At 36.8% G+C, this 14,986-nt stretch overlaps 1 protein-coding gene across 1 annotated transcript in view; it reads right to left on the bottom strand.

The window, feature by feature from the left end:
• LOC144962746 (5'-AMP-activated protein kinase catalytic subunit alpha-2-like) overlaps window positions 1-14,695 on the bottom strand; it is a 29,120-nt gene extending 14,425 nt beyond the window's left edge. The window contains exons 1-9 of the mRNA XM_078895969.1: window positions 14,520-14,695; window positions 7,998-8,139; window positions 5,758-5,851; window positions 5,304-5,448; window positions 4,344-4,431; window positions 3,783-3,852; window positions 2,158-2,206; window positions 872-977; window positions 476-581 (exon numbers count right to left, since the gene is read on the bottom strand). Coding sequence (XP_078752095.1) covers window positions 476-581; window positions 872-977; window positions 2,158-2,206; window positions 3,783-3,852; window positions 4,344-4,431; window positions 5,304-5,448; window positions 5,758-5,851; window positions 7,998-8,139; window positions 14,520-14,616 — 897 coding nt within the window. The 5' untranslated portion in view covers window positions 14,617-14,695. The remainder of the gene's footprint in view (window positions 1-475; window positions 582-871; window positions 978-2,157; window positions 2,207-3,782; window positions 3,853-4,343; window positions 4,432-5,303; window positions 5,449-5,757; window positions 5,852-7,997; window positions 8,140-14,519) is intronic.
• Window positions 14,696-14,986: the final 291 nt, after the last annotated feature.

Genomic DNA, 14,986 nt, shown 5'->3' on the forward strand with positions numbered 1-14,986 from the left:
TGATGATGATTGTGGTGGTGGTGGTTGTAATAGTGAGGTAGTTGTGGTAGTGATGATGATGTGGTGGTGGTTGTAGTAGTAGTGATTGAGTGGGGGTGGTGGTATTGCAGTAGTAGTGGTAGTGATGATGGTTGTAATACTAGTGGCAGTTGATGATGATGTGGTGTTGGAAGGGGGTACCTTGAACACAATTGACCTCACGGAATTTGACGGAAGCGCCCGATCCCGGAATTTTTGGCTTCCAGACGGAGTTTTTTCCGTGAAACCGGAGTTTTTGGATCACTGTAAATTGAAGCTTACATTCACATGTTATTTCTTCGAGCTTCGAGCAGTAAAATTTACACATTTAGACAATTCAGATAAACCTCTACACCAATTCTTCATCCTTTTTGGTTCAGCTACTATTGGTAAAACAAAGAGTTGCGTTGCTTTAATGCCTGTCAATATGTTTGTGCTAATATAAAAAAAAACCTACCTCACAAATTTCCCGGACAATTTCCACATTGATGATGGATGCATCGTGACCCTCTGATGAAGGAAACAAATAATCTGCCAAGTCTTTCTTGAACCAGTCATCCTCCCTGAAACATTAACAAATAATAATATGAGGATTATTTTGTATATAATTTGCTCATTGTAGCTTTACACGATACTGTACTTTCTGGATTTGTTAAAGTGCCTTAGAGTAGAATTTCTTGGAATTAGAACACTATGGAAATGATTCAGCATAATCATTATTTAAGAAGAGAGACAGTGTGCTGCCTGGACTTAAAATAGAAGAAGCCACCAACGGCATACAGCCTGAAGATTTAAGCCTGGCAATTTACCACATTAACTAAGGTCATAGGTATATTTTCTTGCCTGAACTCACCTAATGTCTTTTATAGTTGACCTCTTGACAGGATCTGTTTGAAGCATGGTACAAAGTAGGTGGACAACATCTTTGTTAAGGTATTCTGGGATTGCAAATATTCCAGCTGAGGAGAAGAAAGAGAAAACGATATCTCTGTTCAGTTCCAATGACTAAAACAGTGCATTTGGTACCATCGTTATTGTATAAATGTAATTTTATCAGAAGCCCCATCTTCCTTGGAAACTTGAGTTTATTTCTCTTTCTCTCTAAATTGCCTAAATAAATTATCTTTATAACAAACCATACTTTTCTAAAAATGTCAAAACAAAAGTTACATCGTCTCTAAATAATATAATGATGTGCGTATTTATAAAAATTCGTCACTTTATTTCCAATGTTTTCTATATGCACGATTCAGTAATATTTGCTATACTGTATGGAGAGATAACACATCAGAACTATCAACTTTAACATAAAAAATTGGCGATTGAAGGGAAATGCTAATCTTGCAACTAATCATGGTCAGAAATGTGGAAGCTCCAAAGTAAAAGCATCATATTCTTTTAGATCATTTATATGATAAAATAAATCTAATATTATCAATAAACGAATAATATATCAAATATATTAAGCCCAAAAGTCATTTACTTGTTGATCCTTGAAGAACCCATTAATTTCTTCACTCCTTACCCCTCCCACCTTCCCATCCTTTAAAGTCCCATCTTTGAGGACTTGCAATTTTGTTTGTTTTTCAGGGTTTTACAGCGCTTGCAACAAATTTAGGTCATATCACAAGAAGGTCATATCAGCGCCAGTAAAAAGAAGAAAATGGAATAGTCAAAAAAGTCTAGATTTACAATTAAAGCACCCAAAAAAAAAAGTAAGACAAAGGAGAATTGATTCAAAAAGAGAACAGATGTAGATTCCAAGAATACACCATCAATATAGTTAGTTTGAGATCAACCAAAAGTCATCCAGACATAAGCACAGGATCCCACTTAAGAGGAATACACTCAAAAGTTTACAGAATACATAAGGAACGATATGTAACAGAGAGATGATTTGAACATTTAAAAATATCATCTCCCACAACTAATAGTAAACATTCGATTACCTCCCCTCCCCCTCATCTGGACCAAGAGGATAATACCAAGCAATCTTCCAAGACAAAGACAAAAAGTAACACGGACAAAAGACAAAGGGGGAAAGAAGACATAACAATTAACCCCCTGCCCACCATAGGTCAAAGGACCCCACCCAATTTTGCAATTTTCATGTTACTATTAAAACAATGATGGTCTTACACTTTATTTTCCTGAATAATGTGGGGACATGTTCATCGTCAAATGGGAGCTGTAAAGAAAGTATATTGATATCCAATTTAACTAAATGAAATTGAAACAGTTTTCAATAGGTACAGCACAGGCTTGGTAGATGAAATGTGTCACCCTTGTTATACACAGGTGATTGTTCAAATGTCTTCAAAAACGTAACTCTAAAATGCCGAGTATGAGAGACAAAGTTCACCCTTAATGTAGTGTGATAGTTACATATAGCCCAGACCTGACATAAGCAATAAGCATGGGGTATAATTTCATCTTGGAACTGATCAGAAATGTAAATATCATCAATTTTCCTCTCAAAAGAGTTTGGTTAAAAAATCTGACTTTAGAGGTCAAAATCAACCTCTGGATCAAATATTAGCTCCTCTTTAACACCCATTCTTTCAATTCCCCTACAATTGGGCATAATTAATTCCATTGGTCTGCACATTTATTAAAAAATCAATATCATAAAGCATTGGTTTTTTAAATTTCAATCAACAACCATGAAGGCCTGTAAATGGCTGGTGAAAAAATTGTCAGAACTTTTTGAACACGCGAAAATAGACCCAACAGATTTTTTTGAATAGACTAACTAATAAACACAACACAGATATGACACCGACACGTCAATTGACTAGTCAAATCATATCACTTTCCCCAACTCATCTATAATACAATAAGCAGGTCCCTATTTTATTTTTAAAATCCCAATTATTTGAGAGAGTACACACATTTCTGGTCCCAAGTCTGAGTTAGTTGTAAAATGAAAGGAAGAGAACAATCCCTAACTTTTTGAAGGATGTGTAGAGCTTAAATGATAAGCTGCTTTATCTTCGCTCTTGTATGTGTTAAATTTTTAAGTTGATTCTTTAGTTTATTTGGATTCATTCTTATAAAGAAGAAGAAGAAGAAGAAGAAGAAGAAGAAGAAGAAGAAGAAGAAGAAGAAGAAGAAGAAGAAGAAGAAGAAGAAGAAGAAGAAGAAGAAGAAGAAGAAGAAGAAGAAGAAGAAGAAGAAGAAGAAGAAGAAGAAGTTGATTACTGACTACGCATATGTTCGACAACTCGTGACTAGATAAGACACTGTCACCCCTCTCCCTCTCGTCTGTGGCATAGTAGGCAGTGAATACAGTCACGCCCAGAGGAGTGGGCAATGGGTGATAATCGACAAGATCGAATGATAATATACCCAGATGACTAGTTTTTTGTTTTGTCTTTGACGCAACAAATAAAAAGTTTATTTTCTATTTTTTGATATCAGTGCTCGAAACGGAATAAAAACTTATTTTTTCGAGGCACAAAATAAAACTTCTATTTTCTTTTTTGTTGGTTCTGTCTTTTGAAGTTACGAATTATATTTTTACTTTTACTTAACAGAATTTATCGAGCAAAATTGTACTGTTGGAAATCCGACAATTGTCGGAGGATTACAGGCCTGCATAATTTGTTGGATTGAAAAAACACAAAACTCAAAAATCAATTCAAAGTGGCTGGCACTAACATTTTCCTAAACACGCTGTGTAAATACCCTTGATAATAATGTGAGCCTGAAGACAAGTTAAAATATTAACAAACAAAATCCACAAAACAATACAAATTACTCACAGTTCCACATAAAAGGGCATAGAGAATGACTCCACAGCTCCAGACATCGACCTCAGGCCCAGCATAGAGTCTGTAGATGTCAGCAGAGAAAAAAAGACAGGTACAATTATGTCAAAGTCAAAATTCAGAGATTATACAAATCTGTCTTTGAAATGTGCCTAAGAAAGCAATAAGGTATCAGAAATATGTCAAAATATTTTTTTGTATTTTTTTTAAACAAAGGATAATATAATTTTCTTTTACACACATTATGTCAGTGATTGATGGACATTTTGAACAGATGACGTATCTGAAATGGCTGAGCAACAAGAACATTATAAGCACTGGTATCCACAGTTGAATGAGATGAATAAAGAGCAACTATTTGGCAACTCTCTTCCACAAACTTAAAATGGAAGGTGCACAAAATATCAAAGTCCAACACTGACAGTAATCAAATGTACATACGGTTTACAAATCTTTGATCTTGTTAGACTGCTGCATGCGTGAAAATTAAAACATGGTGATGTAAAACAATGATACTATAACTATAAACAGAGAAATATGTCAATTCTCAGTTACCTGCCAGAAATAACCTCTGGGGCAGCATAGTTGGGTGAACCACAACTGGTGCGTAAAAACTCTCCATCCGTCATCATGTTTGAAAGACCTAAGAACGACAGGAACATTAATCATACTGCTGTAATACAACTGACTTTATTACTGATCCATTTAACAATACAGACAGACCTTGTCAATCGCTTTGGAAATGTTCAAATCTGTATAATTTAAATTTCACTAATTAGACAGTGCCAAGATCAATAATGTATGAACTGTTAATATGAAAACCAATGTTAAGTGATGAAGGTAAGTTAGTACATTGGACGAGGCAGGAAAGGCAGGAAAATGCAATTTGATGTTAAACATTTAACTGCACTAGCAATCTTTATGGGCAGATCATTGTCAGTTGGAGAAGAAAGAGGAAAAGGAGGATGAAGAGGAAGGGGAGGTTGATGAGAAGAAGAAGAAGAAGAAGAAGAAGAAGAAGAAGAAGAAGAAGAAGAAGAAGAAGAAGAAGAAGAAGAAAAGAAAGAAAGAAAGAAAAGAAAAAGAAAAGAAAAGAAGAAAGGGAAGGAAGAAGGAAGAAGGAAGAAGAAGAGAGAGAGAAGAGAAGAGAAGAAAAGAAGAAGAAGAAGAAGAAGAAGAAGAAGAAGAAGAAGAAGAAGAAGAAGAAGAAGAAGAAGAAGAAGAAGAAGAAGAAGAAGAAGAAGAAGAAGAAGAAGAAGAAGAAGAAGAAGAAGAAGAAGAAGAAGAAAGCTTTCCTTGGTTTTTTTTTTGTTTTTTTTTTTTGCATCACATATGAATTATTGCAAAACGCAAATGAAAAAAAAAATGCACAAATGGAAAAGGTTTTTCTTGGGATTAAAAAGGCTGAGCAAAATATCAAGTTAAAAAAATAGCAAACCAACAAAAAAAAACCTGACAGATTTTTAAAATATTAATCTTAAAATCTAACCTTAATATCAGACTAAACCAACTCACCAAAATCAGCTATCTTAACATTGTTGCTAGAATCCAATAATAAATTCTCTGGCTTTAAGTCACGATGGACAACCATGTGTCGATGGCAGTAGTCTACCCCTGATATGATCTGCTGAAAGAATCGCCTTGCCTCACCCTCCTTCAGCTGAAATAAATAAATATTAAATCATTACAGAGATCGGCCTTTGATTCAATTTTTGGGTTGATTAAAGATCACAGCTGATTTATAGTTATATCATCCTTATGTGCTGCTCAGGTACCAAGAGGATAAGTCAGTAAGTAATAACACTTATTTGATATACATTTTATGAGCTGCGAGCATTTTGATTACACTTGGTCATTTCTAAAGGATAATCTCACACAATAAAGCACATCCTATATTACAAAGTACAACTAAGAAACTGAAAAGAAAAAAAGGTAACTTTAATTCAAGCTTTCATTTTGTTTCACTCACCCGTCCATGCTTGACGATGTAGTCAAACAACTCACCCCCTGCCACATGTTCCATGACCATAAAGATATCAGTGGGTGTGGAGATCACTTGGTATCTGACAATGGGCAAGACATACTTCCTTTAGCAATTCTTTTTTACAATTTTCAAATAGGTCTTTTACTTAATAATAAAAATAAACAAAACAACCCAACAAAAAGATATATATATATATATATATATATATATATATATATATATATATATATATATATATATATATATATATATATATATATATATATATATATATATATATTCTAAAATAGAAAATTGGCAGGGCAACTTTTTCCCTTAATGCCTTTGCAAAGTTTATCAAAGGAGCTTGGTTATTCACGATGTAATTCTTAAATTACCAACGACATTTTTCATTGAGTTTTGTGGTAAATAGATATTATATGTCATTCATTTGAGTTTTTCTCAATTTTTCTTTTTTTTTAATCGTAACTCCCCATCTGCTTTATCATTTCTCAATTGACATTTGATGTGAATGCTGATCGACTGAATTGCACGTTTTGAAATGTTTTAAAAATGTCAAGTCTTTTTCTTCTCTTGGTTTAATATTTTTGCTTAAGTCACAAACACTCCAAAACAAAAAACAAAAACAAAAAAAATAAAATATCTAACTTCCCCCAACAAAAGTAAAACAAATAAGTCTATTTTTGATTTTACCAACTTGAGGCAAAAACAAGTTGACAGTGCTCCTATCATAAGTTGATGGAACTGAATTAAAAAATAAATCAAAAAATAACAAAACTATACAAACATTTCAACTCAGCTTGCCATTCACATTAATCCTATAAATAAATTAGATGTTGAAGATAAATGGAAAATTTTCTCCCCTTCTCAACAACCAATAATGTAATATAACTAAACATCAACTGCCCCCTTGAGTTGCACATTATTTGCAGAAATTATGTTCGATCATGTTGGGACTGGTATGTGATAGCTATAGGGGCATCAAGTTAATGAGCCACACAATGAAGATATTATGGGAAAGAGTAATCGATAAGAGGATAAGAAAAGATTTAGACATAAATGAAGAGCAGTTTGGATTTGTTGCTGTACTACGGATGCTATATTTGCTTTAAAGTGACCACAGAGAAGTATAGAGAAAAGCAAGGAGTACATTGTGTGTTCATTGACCTGGAGAAAGCATATGATAGGGTGCCAAGAGGAGAATCGTAGTACTGTCCAAGAAAAAGGGGGTAACAGAGAAATATATCAAAGTTATCCAAGATATGTATGAAGGTAAAAAGACAGTGGTGAGGGCGGCTGTTGGCCCAACTGAACCATTTAATATAGAGTAGGATTACACCAGGGATTTGCTCTCAGCTAGCTGCTGTTTGTAATAGTAATGGACGTTCTCACAGAACATATTCAGCATGAGGCACCACGAGACATGATGTATGCGGATGACGTAGTACTTTTGAACAATACAAATGCTGGAGGGCTGGAAAGGAGTGGATTAAGGGTAAGCAGATCGAAGACAAAGTATTTGTGCATCAGACAACAGGACTACCAAGAAATAATGAGACAAACCAATTCAAATACTTAGGAACAACTGTACAAGAAGATTGGGGCAATGAGATGGAGGTTAAGAAGAGGATCCAGGCAGGCTGGAATAATTGGAGGAAGGTAATTGGATTTGTGTGTGACAAACGAATTTCTGCAAAGCTGAAGGGAAAAATAAATACATATTTTGTAAGACCGGCAATGTTGTATGGATTAGAGACAGCAGTTACTACAAAGAAACAAGATAAAGAAGCTGAGGTGGGGAAATGAAAATGTTGATATGGTCACTTGGCTGGACAAGAAAAGATAAAGTGAGAAATGAACTTATACGAAGGTTGACTGAAGTGAAGAAGGTATTAATTTAAGATGAGAGAAGATAGATTGAAATGGTTTGGACATGTTAAGAGACGAGAAAGGGAGTATGTGGGAAAGAAAGTATTGGATATACAATTAGCGGGAAAGAGAAAAAACGGACACCTAAAGACTAGATAGATGGATAGGGTAAATAAAGGACGATATGAAAGAACTGGGCCTGGAGGAAGATGATGCACATAGACGTGGCATTCATTGGCAACCCGTCAAAATGCGGGATAAGCTGAAAGAAGAAGTTGAGACTGGTATGCAGACTGAGCATAATATGTCTTATCATATGCCTCTAACAAAAAGAATATCACTAAACAAATGCTTACAACTTGATGATGTGGGGGTGTCTGAATAGTTTGAGATTTTGAATCTCTCTTTTGATTTTCCCAACGACATCCAGATTCTTTATCTTTTGACGATTCAGGATCTTTACTGCGACCTTGTGATTTGTCAGATGATGTGTTGCAACTGAAAAGATGAAAAGTAATGCTTTGTAATCATTTCAGAGGAGTATCATGAAAAATGTGAAAAATCATTCAAACCCTCCATTGCCGTGATTTACAAAATAAATAATTCAACAATTTGGAGTGAGGATGTCTTAATCCAAGTATTAACAACACAAGTCACAGACAGACTGACTGTACAGTAGCTGTGGCAGGACACTGGAACTGCTCGCTGTCCATGAGACCCTTGTGGCAAAACGATTCATTGAGTATTGAGTCGGAACTCGGAACTGTATCGCTTTCAAACTAATAGCTAGTAAATAAGCGACCTGATGTCTTGGTTTTAATTGGACGAAAGAGAAAACAATTCACAATCCGAGCAGGAAATTCCGTTTTACCGTGAGATTGGAGGGGAAAGGGGTGAAGGGAGGGGGCACGAGGGGAGATGAAAGAGAGAAGGGGTGCTTAACAACGTAGTACATCGGAGTGTCACAGATGCATGACGTGCAAATGTTTTAACCTCTTAACAGCAACCTTTTTTGTTTTCAGATAATAGTCTCCTTTCATCTTTATCATTGTTAATAAAGCATTTCCACCAAGAGAGCAGTCAAAGTATTGTGACTTGGACTTCAATAATCTACATGTCTTTTGATGAAAACGGGAAGATCAATGACTTAACCTCCAACCCAGAGGCTATGAAATGGATTCAGCACTGGTGTGAAAAGATATGAGATGAGCTCACATCTGCATCATATTATTTGCACTCCATAATATTTTGAAAGACGACATTATTTCATGAGTAAATCCATTCCTTGGTTGTATCTTTGTGTTGCTGAGGAGAAATCGGATTATTCGGAGCTCGTCTTCGTCTACTATGTCTGTTAATACCTCCAAAAGTTTTCCTCTGTCGATCGTATCAAAGGCTGCGGACATATCGATTCCGGTTATTGTTATGGATATGTTTTCTTTGAGTGCCTTTGCTGCCAACCATTTATGTGTCCATACAACGTCCGATGTGCTTCGGTCTTGGCGAAACCCGCTTTGGCTATGTGATAGATATTTTTCTATTTTCGGTCTAATTCTGTTGAGGACAATAGTTGACAGTGTTTTTCTTATGGTATTCAGTAATGTTATTGGGCGCAGGTTGTTTACGGGTCCATTCGTTTTTCCTGGTTTTTGTATTGTAATTAGGACACCGCTGTTTATGTCCCAGTCTTTGTGTGTTGAGAATGTTTTGTTCATTATGTTTGCAATGCTCAGATCCAGGGAGAGGGTACCGCATTTCAGCAATTCAGCAGGAATTTCATCTTCGCCTGGGGATCTGTTATTGTTTAGGCACTTTATGCTATTTCTAACTTCAGTTGTTGTGATGCGGTTGTTTAGGTCTCTAGGGTTTCCTGAGAAGGGCGATATTTGTGAGACTTGTTTGTGAAATTTCTGCTGGAAGTGGTCAGTTACAATGTCAAGGATATCGTTGGGATTTGTTGTCTGTTTGCCAAATTTATCCTGTAGTTTTGGGTTCTCGAATGGTTTTCGGTTCAGAGATTTCGTCGCTTTGAACATAGACGATGCGTTATTTTTGGACTTTTCTACCTCAGCAACACAAAGATACAACCAAGGATATACGGGGCCACAAAACAGACGCAGTTCGAAAGTAACATCGGGACCCCCAAGGAGATAGTCTGAGCCCGATTCTGTTCACAATATACTTAGAACACGCTCTGAAAGAAGTTCGAAAAGTCATTCCAAAACCAACGACTCATATTGAGAATGCAATTCCTAGAGAAATCGCCTATGCAGATGATGTCGATTTTATTGGATCAACACCAGCAAATATAGACATCATACAAAATACCCTCATGAAATATAACCTCCAAGTCAATGCCAATAAAACCGAATTTACAACAATATCGAGGAACAAAGAGGAATGGAAAAGAACAAAGAAAGTCGGCTCACTAATTGGAGACACCGAGGATGTACAAAGAAGAAAACAGCTATCAAACGCCGCACTCAGTAAACTCAACAATGTATGGATTAGAGGTGACAAATAAAGAGAAAAACCAAACTGAAACTGTACCGTGCTCTTGTAAAACCGGTACTTCTGTATAACTGCGGCACTTGGGCGTTGACAAAATCCGAAGAAGAACATCTGGATGCCTTCCATCGCACACAGCTAAGAAGGATACTGGACATCAAATACCCAAAAAAGATCTCAAATGAATCACTCTATAAGATCACAAAAGAAAGACCAATCTCCCTTGACATTTTACAACAACGATGGCAACTTTTCGGTCACATACTACACAGGGACAAAAACATACCAGCTAACCAAGCCATGTCGGGATACTTCCAAAAACACGGGAACCTTTTCAGAGGAAGACCGATCACAACACTCCCTGTGATCCTAAACAAAAACCTCACAACACTTGGACAAAGCATTAGTCTCATAACGGCAGGGGACCTTGAAAATCTGAGAACCCTAGCAGAGGACCGGCAATATTGGAGACACCTCACACAGGAAATACTGGATACAGCCAAGGCGACCCGATCTTTCGGTCGAGACGCGAAAGGCATCTAAGTCAAGTCAAGTAAGTCAATCCATTCTTATTCAATGATTCAACCATTGCCGTTGAAAAATGAAGGAAAACTATCCATCTTGTATGTTTAATTGACATTTTGTATGGACTTGATCTGTTTTTGTGGGCGCAGCACCAATCCTTAAGTCTAAAAAGTGAAAAACCAAACCTATTACACTTGACTCCTAAGTTATAGGCATAAGCTCTTCAAGTTAATAATAATATAATTTCTTTCTTAGCAGTTGAAGTTGAAGTTCTACTGCTAAGAAATAATATGTGAATTAATGTAATGAGTAAAGAAAACTGAAGAAATCAGCCGTTTTATATTGCATTATATTTACTAGATCCTGGATCTAAATAATAGCCATGATCCATAACCAGTGCTCTTTGATGCAAAACACTACAAAAGGACATAAACGAGGAATACAATGGGGTCTTACATCAACACTTGAGGATTTAGATTACGCAGACGACATAGGACTACTCTCCCATAGATTTCAGGATATACGCTGAAGACTGAAATTTTACACACTGCAGCAAGCTCAATTGGACTCAAAGTAAACAGCAAGAAGGCTCAAGCCCTTGACATTACTCTTTAATTAGTCACTTGCTGAACAGACACTCCCAATCGAATGGAAAAATGCTCAAGTATGTCCTATTTACAAGAAAGGTAAAAAATCTGACCAATCTAATAGGCTTCAACAGTCGTGAAGTCATTTCCCCTCGTAATGACACATAGTAACTGGTTCTAAACTATCGAAGTAATGGCGGACACACTTATGATATACTTCTCCAATGAGCATAAAAGTGTATCAAAAGGAGAAAAACATTATAAATCTGATCATGTCTTGACTTTTATACATTCTGATCACATGACAAATGAAAAAGTTCTAGCCAGCATAAAGAATAAAAAATACAGATTTTCTTTGTTTAAAACTAAGCTGCTCGTTGCTGGGCGGACGTGACATCAGACTATTGAATCCAATTACAGACCAGTAAGCTTGACCTCAGTAATCTGCAAGCAAATGGAATCTTGTCTTAGAGAAGCCATTAAATGAACTTTATGAACCCCTTTTTGTCACATAACCAGCATGGGTTTCTTAGTGGACGCTCTTGCACTACCCAACTCCTTAATTGTATTGGAGAATGGACACAAATGCTTGAAAATGGTATGCAGTTGATGCCATCTACCTAGATTTTGCAAAATGTTTTGATTCTGTCCCTCACCAACGCCTACTTTATAAGCTTGAACAATATGGAATTAGTGGCAGTGTGTTGGGATGGTTGGAAGATTTTCTGCTAAACCAAAAACAGCAAGTTGTGATCAATGGTGAAGCATCAGGATGGAAACCAGTTCTATCGGGGATCCCTCAGGGTAGTGTCTTGGGCCCAGTGTTATTTATATGCTATGTAAACAACATACCCGAAGCAGTAAACTCCTTCATAAAAATGTTTGCAGACGACGCCAAAGTTTTTTCATCTGTAAATAATGTCAAAGAAGCTGGCCTATTGCAAGATGATCTAGACACACTTCAGTTGTGGTCTAAAAATTGGCAACTCTGTTTCAATGCAAACAAATGCAAGGTTATGCACATAGGAAACAACAACTGCCAATTTGTCTACACGATGAAAGACTTCTTCTTCTAGGTTCCATGCCTGGTCCAGGCTTCGGATACTGCATGAATTATCTCTCTCCATTCCTCCCTGTCTCTTGCTTTTTCAAACAGCTCTTGGATTGTTAGGTTGGTGAAGCCCTTCAGTGGGTCTATGAGTGTTTTTCTTTGTCTCCCCCGGGCGCGTTTACCAGGTATTTTTCCACAACTTGCCAGGTATTCATTCTTATCTTTCCTTACTATGTGTCCGAAAAAGGATAGTTGTCGATCCACTATTAAGGGCATTAGTTTCCTTTGTTGGTATGTTTGTTTTAGCACTTCTTCGTTCGTTTTGTGTGCAGTATACGATATTCTCTGCATCCTTCTCAAGCACCACATTTCAAAAGCTTCAATGTTCTTTTGTGTTTCTGCATTTGTAGTCCAGCTTTCGCATCCGTATAACAAGATTGGCCACACGTAGCACTTCAAGACTCGGAATCTAATCCCGAACGACATCTGTTTGTTTTTCAAAATGTTTCCCAGGTCCATGAAGGCCTGTTTGGCTTGAGTTATTCTTGCTCGTATGTCTCGGTTACATCTTCCATCTGTTGTCACTATTGAACCTAGGTATTTAAAACTTTCTACGTTGGTAAGTTGCTCGCCGTGAATCGTTATATTGCAGGTGTCGATGAAAGACTAAGGGAGCTGAAATCAAATTTGAGTGTATATGTGGACCCCAAATTGAATTTTAGCCAGCAAATAGAATCCTGGGACTTGTCAGAAGATCTTTCGACTATATAGACAAACCCATATTAACCACTCTTTTTAAAAGTCTAATACGATCACACTTGGAATATGAAAACTGTGTATGGTCCCCCATCAATAAATCAGATGCTTTACTAATTGAAAATGTCCAACGTCGAGCCACCAAACTTGTTCCCGAAATTTCAAACCCTAGTTACGAAGATAGACTCAGAGCATTAGAACTCCCTAGCCTCATGTACAGAAGGCTAAGAGTAAGAGGAGATCTAATTGAAACTTATAAATTGACCAACGGTCTCTACAAAATAAACATAGAAGATTACCTTACATTTAATAAGGACAAAAGAACAAGAGGCCACTGTTATAAACTTGCCAAACAAAACATCAGAAAAAATTTCTTTAGTCAGCAAATTGTTGAGACATGGAATAACCTGCCTGAAAAAAAATAGTTTATAACGCCAAGCATAAACAGCTTTAAAAGCCAAATTGACAGTTTCCTGCAGGATCTAAAATACAGCACTAATTTCCCATTGAAGCCAGCCTTTCGACCTCCACAAGTTGTGGAGACCGATCCAAAGACCATCAACGGGCCACCGGCCCTCTACGATGAACTCATACTCATGAGAATCAACACATTAAACAAAGATCCAGTGCTTATTTATGGAAATCCTCTAAAAATATTCAAGAAGTCATGTACTTGGGCAGTAAACTGACAACAGATGGTGACTGCAATGCAGAAACCAAAACCATAATCAGTAAAGCAAACCAAACAACGGGGTTATATTCCAGCACAAAAATAAAGATTTTTAAAAGTACTGTCTCGAGCGTTTTGCTCTATGGATCAGAATGTTGGAAGATCACAGAGTATCATCCAGAAACTTAAAGTATTCCAAAACAAATGTTTGCGACGAGTCTTCAAGATATTCTGACCAAACTAAACACAACCTCAAACTCAAATTCAAATGAGGGCCTGAGAGCGAGAGCTGAAATGGAGTCTCATTAAAAGGAGAAGATTGCAATGGTTGGGGCATGTCTGTCGCAGACTTGATGAAACATTGATAAGGAAGGCTCTGCGATGGACACCCCAAGGCAAGAGGAAGCGAGGCCGCCCCAACAAGGAGACTTACTGAACTGATACTGAGATACTGTAGTGAGGGACTTTAACTTTAGTAAAGCAGAGTCTGTCCTTCAAGATGGCCCAAAGAATAGCTGCTGACAGGACCAGGCAGAGATCCCTTGCATCGCCTCAAGTGCCAGCAGGCCCGGAGAGGATTGAATGATAACCAGTGCTCTGGAACTTTGTGTTTACTTTTTTTCTGGCACCCCACCGATAATAATAATAAAAGGGCTTGAGTGGAACTCAGTGTCTGCTGAATAAGAAATCACCTCGCCTCGTCTTTTGAGTACTCTAACTCTAACGATTTATATTTAACGAATAAAATGACAGCGCCCTATGAAACGATAAAATTACTTACTTTTGACTTTTCCAAATGTACCGACACCAAGAGTATCACCAAGAATATAGTGACCAATTTTTACGTGAGTCGTGCCAGACCCACTTTTATCTGCCATTTTGCCCGACCTATATCTGATCTGCCTACTGCCTGATCAGTGTCACTCGATTGTTGGTTTCACGACCAAAATACAGACGGATGTGAGATCAGATGTCCAAATATTAATAATATGAGTATGTATTTTGGTTCTTTATTTGAACTCGCCTGACCTCTATTGTGTGATAAAAAAATTGTGTATAATCGATTAATCCTGGTATAAATGTATCATTCAAAAGCAAATCTTATCAAAAACTGGTGCCAACCAATCCAAACTAAAATAATAATATTGATCTTTTTTGTAAGAATCGCCAAATTCGAGGAGTTGGTGATAAAATGACCAAAAAGACAACCTCTTACGAGGGGTTAGAAGGTCAAGGTTAATAGGTAAA

The sequence above is a fragment of the Berghia stephanieae genome, chromosome 1, assembly GCF_034508935.2.
Source record: "Berghia stephanieae isolate SIO BIC M18660-M18661 chromosome 1, UCSD_Bste_1.3, whole genome shotgun sequence".
NCBI lineage: Eukaryota > Metazoa > Mollusca > Gastropoda > Nudibranchia > Aeolidiidae > Berghia > Berghia stephanieae.